Raw genomic sequence first — 6426 nt, 5'->3', positions numbered from 1 at the left:
ATTAATTGATATGTTTTTATAGCTTTTTTAGAATATTTTACTTATATTGATTTAATATTGATTTCTTAAAATCAATATAACTTTGACTTGTATATTTGTAATTTTTAGTGAAATTTTGTCTTTAAATAGTATGTAATTATTTAATTAATTTTAATATGTGATATTTAAATTTATGTGAGAAATGATGACATATCTAATTATTATTCAGTTAATTTATTTTTTTGAAAATATAATGGTATGTCAAAGTAATTAAGTAGAAAATTTAAGCATATTTTGCTAAAATGTGCATAGAACTCTCGGCAACACATCAGCCTTTCCAAGAGTATGCTTATTAATATATAGGAGATTAACCTGTAAATGAGAATAATAATAATCATCATGCCATTTTCAATTAATTAAACAAAAATGAATATATAAAAAGGAGAAAAATGTCAAACTGACAAAACAAAACGAAGGTTCCTTTTTTTTTTTTTTGTCTTTCCTTTCTCCATCTCCCTTACTTGACTTAACGTCTCTCTTCCTCTCTCTTCACGCCATCTCCGTTGGTCGTCGCCGCATCGAGGAGAGATCTGCCATTAACGACGTCGTTGATTCTGTGTGAGTGAGTCATATAGCTTTCAACGGGTTCTCGAGGTGATTGTTATCCTCTTCTCTGTTTTGCTTCGTTAATTTCCCAATTCCTAAGTGTTGATTTTGAAACTGTAATTCAATTTCAGTTAACCACAAGGTTCTTTTTTTTTTCTTGCTCGTCATCGTCATCTGCTACCTAATTCTTCAATTTTTGCCGGTAATGATATTGGCCAATTATCACCGGAATTTGCAATTAGATTCGAGACTTTGAATTAGATTTCTTCAAATTTATGGCTTAAACTTAAAGTTTCAATCTTGGTAGATTTTGGGACAAGGGTTTGCATAAAGCTGTAATCTTTTCTTTTATTGTGAAAGAGCTTTAGGCTCTGTTTACGCCATTGTTTTGGTAAGCTACCTTAACTGAACGTCTGATGAAATAAGGTTTCTAAGGGTGTTTGAGGAAAGAGATTGATAGTTAGTTTTAGAATGTTTTATGTTTTTTTCGGTTAAGTCGAGTGTCAAGTGTTTTTTCATACTGATGTCAGTCAGATGGATAGTAGAGCTGAGCAGATCACTTTACTTGATGGAGAGATTGACAACTACGATGGCGTTACGATAAACATGGAAGAACCCATGAGTGCTGAGGTTTTTACACAACGGCTTAGGGCTTCTCTTTCGCATTGGAGAGACGAGGTTACTTGTGATTCAAGCGTTATAATGCACAAATCTTTTTCTTCTTTTTCGAAATAGTCTTTTAAAAACTTGTTTGTAGGGTAAGAAAGGAATTTGGATAAAGCTGCCTATTCAATTAGCCAATCTTGTGGAGGCTGCAGTTACTGTAAGAGGCTTTATATATGATGATGAGATTTGCATCCTTTGTTGTTTTTGAATTTGATATGATAATTAAGCCTATATGTATGTTGGTTGATTTCTCTTTAGGAAGGGTTTAGATATCACCACGCCGAACCTGATTACTTGATGCTTGTATGTTGGATCTCTCCCAGTGTTGATACCATCCCAGCCAATGCTTCTCATGTTGTAGGTGTTGGTGCTTTGGTCTTCAACAAGAAGACTGCTGAAGTATATATCTTTTTGCACATGTAGCTAACACTCTAGATTTACGCTTGGTGTTCTGTTTATGAGTTTGACCTAAACCCGATATTAACTACTTCGATGAGCAGGTCCTCGTTGTCCAGGAAAGAGGTGGTCGTTTCAGAGGTACTAATGTGTGGAAGCTACCTACCGGTGTTATCAACGAGGTGATTCTAATCACATTTTTAATTGTGTGTTCTTTAATGTTACAGTACATGATGAGTTAAACCTAGAAATAGGGTTTTAGGGGAGTATTTTATAGGGTTTGGTAGGACATTTGGTTGAGAGTTGAGAGTCTCTTTACTCAAGTCTATCACGCTTTATCGATTAGAAAAGCAGTTTACACGAACAGAACCCTGAAGTGTTTACACTACTACTTAGCTAGTTAGCTTGGTATATTACATAATTCTGAGGTCATACAAACATTTAGTGTTAAACATTGGTCCCTATAAAGAGGATTGATGATATCTTCCAGTTCTGATCTTTCTTTCCTACCTCTTAACTAAGTTTTCCAATTTCTCAGGGTGAAGATATCTGTGATGGAGTAGTTAGGGAACTGGAAGAAGAAACTGGAGTAAGTATTTTAGCTTTCAGCAAGAAAAATATACATCCATCTTTTACTTGCTATCTAAAATCTGTGTGTTCTTTTCTTTAAACTTCAGATTATTGCAGAATTTGTTGAAGTGTTGTCTTTCAGGTAAATTAATTTGTCATTGCTTTGGAAACATATGGTCAGGCTTTTAGCGCATCAGTTTCTGATTGATTTATCTTCTATTTGCAGACAAAGCCATAATGCATTCTTGAAAAAGAAATCGGATCTGTTTTTCTTGTGTGTCTTAACTCCTCGCTCCTATGACATCACTAAACAAAACTCTGAGATCTTGGACGCTAAGGTATATATAATCATTTTGATATATAGTTGATGATGAGCCGAGAAGTGTTGTTACTACTATCACACTGCTTAACTCTATCTCCAATTCTGTTATATATTGTTTTTATAGTGGATGCCGATACAAGAATACATAGACCAACCGTTTAACCAGAAGAACGAAATGTTCAAGTTCATGGCTAACATCAGCCAAAAGAAATGTGAGGAAGATTACTTGGGATTCTCCATTGTGCCAACTAGCACATCTTCTGGTAAAAAGAGCTTTCTCTACTGCAATGCTGACCACGCCAATCGCCTTAAAGCATCGCGTGGCCAAGCCTCCACTTCTCTCTGATAACATTCTCATCTCATTCTGTTTGAACAGTCTTTTATTCTATTTTCAGTAATTGCTTCCTTCTCCCAATGCTTAAGTGCTTTTTATAGATATACTCTGCTTGGTTTATACTTCAACCGTAACCTGATTTAAATTCTCAATTGTACTCTTGACTAAGTGCACTACACACTGGTAATAAAATATAGAATCTAAAAAAAAAAGTGTTAAGGGGCTTTCAAGGGTGCTATTATATAACATACGACCTCGTTGAAGCCCACAAACTGTTATTGCCTACTATGTTATAAACAACGGGGAAAAACCAACTCGGGTCGTCGCAACGTTGCGTCTCCGCATAGCTGCTAGCCTGTCACAAAGGCAGTAGTAGCTAGTGATTGGTTGAATTATCAGAGTAGTGATTTATTGATTTGGGGCTCAAACTATAAAATAATGTTAGTCGTATTAGACTTAGACGATTAGCTAGACTTAGAGCTGTTTGATTCTTTTTCTTTTTATCCACGTTTACAATCCCTAATACCAATGATTCAATATTGATTTTATGTATATTAAAAATGTCCCAAACTGATCATTACATAAAATAAAATAAAAACATACTTTTTCGCATGTCCACACCACATACATGCAAGCTTGAGTCTCTTGGGGGCTGGGGCCATTGGAGATATAGGCGCGATCTCTAAGGTTGAATATAGGCTAAAACTCGAATTCGTATTTTGACAGTGAAAAATGAACAATTTAATTCATTCAGTTTTTGGCATTTTTATGGGACGAAAAAACCCTCTTTGTCATGGAAACCTAAAAAGAAATCATGTTATCTCATTCTCAAAAATATTTGTTAAATGTTCATTCTCAAATTTGTGTCAACTTTCTACGATGACACAAAAATATTGTACGATATAACTATTACTTTTTAGACTATGTAACCCGGTTTCATTTATCCAGTTTAGTTGATGTAATTTATCTCGGTTTACTTCGGTTATTAGCTTGTATATATACAATACATGTATAACACATTTTACAGCTAATGAGAAGTAACATTATTTACTTTATAATTCTTCTAATATTAGTTATTCTTGTAAGGTGGTGATTGTACATGTACGTGTCTGTACTCATTAGCAAAAGTATATATGTTCAACAAAATTTGATCCTAAACAGATAGATTTAGTTTAAATTCTACATCAAACAAAATGGATACTAGTCATGACTCGCATGTTCTGTCTCGAAGAGTATTGGAGAGTTGACATTGATGCGGTAATGAAGATAATCCCGACAATTTGGGGATCTCTTACATGATTAATAAAACTTAATACGTTGGCCCAAGATTTCAGTATAAATTAATAGTTGGTGTGGTCACATGCAGAGATCCATGCATGTGAATAGTGATTCATATTTTATACATATAAATCTTACAACGCTTGTACGATTCATTCTTACGTGACATTATCCCATTCTCTTTTAAAAAAACAACAATAACAAAACAATTTCTTAATTTAGATGATCAGATTCACGGGTTACATTATTTTTACTAGACGACAAGTCTCACCGGCAATTTTGGACGCGTCTCCATACAATTCTCTCGCTAGGTATACTAATTAGTAGATTTTGTATTGCCAGTTAATTTAAAATAATAAAAAAATAGTGTAGACAGAACTAATTTATATCGTATATATACTTGTTAACTATATTAATCCTCTATATATCTGTTATCGACTCAGACTATGTCCTGAAAGGACAATCCATGCCATAAGGAGATAAATATAAAAAACAATTTCATAGATAGTCATCAATCACGGACTTACACAACTTCTTGTGGAAAGCTGAGGATCTTAAAAGATGTGAGGAAGAAAAGAGTCTAAAACGTAAACCAAGATTTAGTTTATCTAATACAAGATTGATCGGTTGCATCAATCCGGCGGCGACATAGACTGCAGCAATATAGATTCTCGTTTAAACTAGTTTTTGTAGATTCTCGTTTACTGATTTATATGCCTTAGTTCCTAGCTAATCAGATCTTTTAGATAAACCTGTTAGATTTAAAGAAAGTGAAGGAATGCTATTATTCAAAATGTTATTCTTTAGGTTTCAAGAAACTACTACATACTATCTACTAAAGTGCGTATTATGGTTTTCAGTATTTTTTTTTTTTTTTTTTTTTGGTTTTCAGTAATTGAATCATGTATTAATTATCTGTCAATTTTCATGTATTGACATATATATTAATGAAAACATACAACTGTTTTCTGTTAAATTTGGTAAAAGTAAAACATATAACAAATGCCTTAAGATCTCTTCAGGCTTCAAAAGCCATCATAACAGAGGTTTTGCATATTTGCTAATTGCAATCAAAATCAACCTCCCCGCAAGTCTACCAAATTTTACGTGGATGGACTTTTAACTTTTCTGAAAAAGTTGAGTAATTTCTATTTACCTTTCTACAATTAATCTTCATGGCATTAGATTTGGTGCGTCGACAGAATTATCCATCTTCATCTCAATTCTAAAGCTGCGAAAATCCCATGCATTCATATACAAAAGATTTTAAACTACGACTACCACCATTTTACAATCCCACTGCATAACTTTGCATGTATAATATATTGCTAATTCCCATAGTCGCGTAAGTCAACCACATGTACATTATATTCATAGGTTTTAAGTTTTAACTCATTGACAATAAATAGTTTATGCTTTTCATATGTATCCGTTGGTCTTTTGAATGTTTTTGAGTTTTGACATACAAAAGAGAAAAATATTGGGACCGTTAAAATCATGCTAATAAGGTTACCTTAAATCAACCATGTTTAAATTTTGTTTCACTTTTGAAATACGTGCAAGGCTTGTGAAAAACGTTTAATCCCGGTGGTTAATAGAAAGCTACCTTTTGTAAAAAAAAAAAAAAAAAACACTTTGACCTGAATAGATATATGAAAAACTTTGTAAGAAGTCCTAACAAACACTATAAAGTATTCGTTTCTGCATAGCACACATCTGTTATCAATTGTATTCAGTAATATATTAGGGGCAATACAAACACTGACAACTACCATTATTTTACATTGATTTATACATTAAACATATACAACTAGCTAGCTTTGGACCTATCTACAAATCATTCTCTTTTCTCCAATTCCTTGTTTGCTTATATGGACTATATATCTAGGCTACAATATATAGGTATAGACAAAAATACTATATATTCCAAAACATTTGCCTAAATTCCTCATGAAACAAATGGACCCAATTAATCAACGGAGCAAGAAAAGAGGAAGATCTCTTTCTGTCTTTGTGGTTTTCAGAAAATTGAGGTGTCTATTCAGTCAAATGACAATGACAAATTCATTCGTTAGTTGTCTCGCCACGCCACTTGCGATTGTTGTTGTTTTTGAAAAATTGAGAGGTGTGTCTCTTCAGTCAAATAATAATGACAAATTCCTTCATTAGTTGTCTTTGCCACTACCCATATTAGTAATACATCAGCAGTCTCGCGATCCTTTTTTTTTTTGTCAGGAAATCATAGGATAAGTACCTACCATTAGCCGAAACGGTA

General features: G+C 33.3%; 1 protein-coding gene across 4 annotated transcripts; it reads left to right on the top strand.

Annotated features, from left to right (window-relative positions):
- Nucleotides 1-264: 264 nt before the first annotated feature.
- LOC104732136 (nudix hydrolase 7) lies at nucleotides 265-3085 on the top strand. Of its 4 annotated transcripts, none has more exons than XM_010451663.3 (10): nucleotides 362-633; nucleotides 717-787; nucleotides 1116-1263; nucleotides 1343-1408; nucleotides 1510-1650; nucleotides 1752-1829; nucleotides 2186-2236; nucleotides 2325-2359; nucleotides 2444-2555; nucleotides 2664-3085. In XM_010451663.3, exons 3-10 carry the CDS (start codon nucleotides 1120-1122, stop codon nucleotides 2883-2885), a joined length of 849 nt encoding a protein of 282 aa, XP_010449965.2. In that variant the 5' UTR covers nucleotides 362-633; nucleotides 717-787; nucleotides 1116-1119; the 3' UTR covers nucleotides 2886-3085. The 4 variants fall into 4 exon arrangements, with proteins under 4 accessions (XP_010449963.2, XP_010449965.2, XP_010449964.2 ...); XM_019234133.2 differs by having other exon boundaries at nucleotides 447-633; nucleotides 1120-1263; XM_010451661.3 differs by lacking the exon at nucleotides 717-787 and having other exon boundaries at nucleotides 265-633.
- Nucleotides 3086-6426: the final 3341 nt, after the last annotated feature.

The sequence above is a fragment of the Camelina sativa genome, chromosome 12 (assembly GCF_030686135.1).
Source record: "Camelina sativa cultivar CO46 ecotype springtype chromosome 12, ASM3068613v1".
NCBI lineage: Eukaryota > Viridiplantae > Streptophyta > Magnoliopsida > Brassicales > Brassicaceae > Camelina > Camelina sativa.
This window is presented reverse-complemented; position numbering and strand designations above follow the sequence as displayed.

Coding starts and splice junctions, on each gene's coding strand:
- LOC104732136 (XM_010451661.3), top strand. CDS start 1,120: ATGGATAGTAGAGCTGAGCAGATCACTTTACTTGATGGAGAGATTGAC. Junction 2,237..2,324: donor AACTGGAAGAAGAAACTGGA/GTAAGTATTTTA, acceptor TTTAAACTTCAG/ATTATTGCAGAATTTGTTGA. Junction 2,360..2,443: donor GTTGAAGTGTTGTCTTTCAG/GTAAATTAATTT, acceptor TTCTATTTGCAG/ACAAAGCCATAATGCATTCT.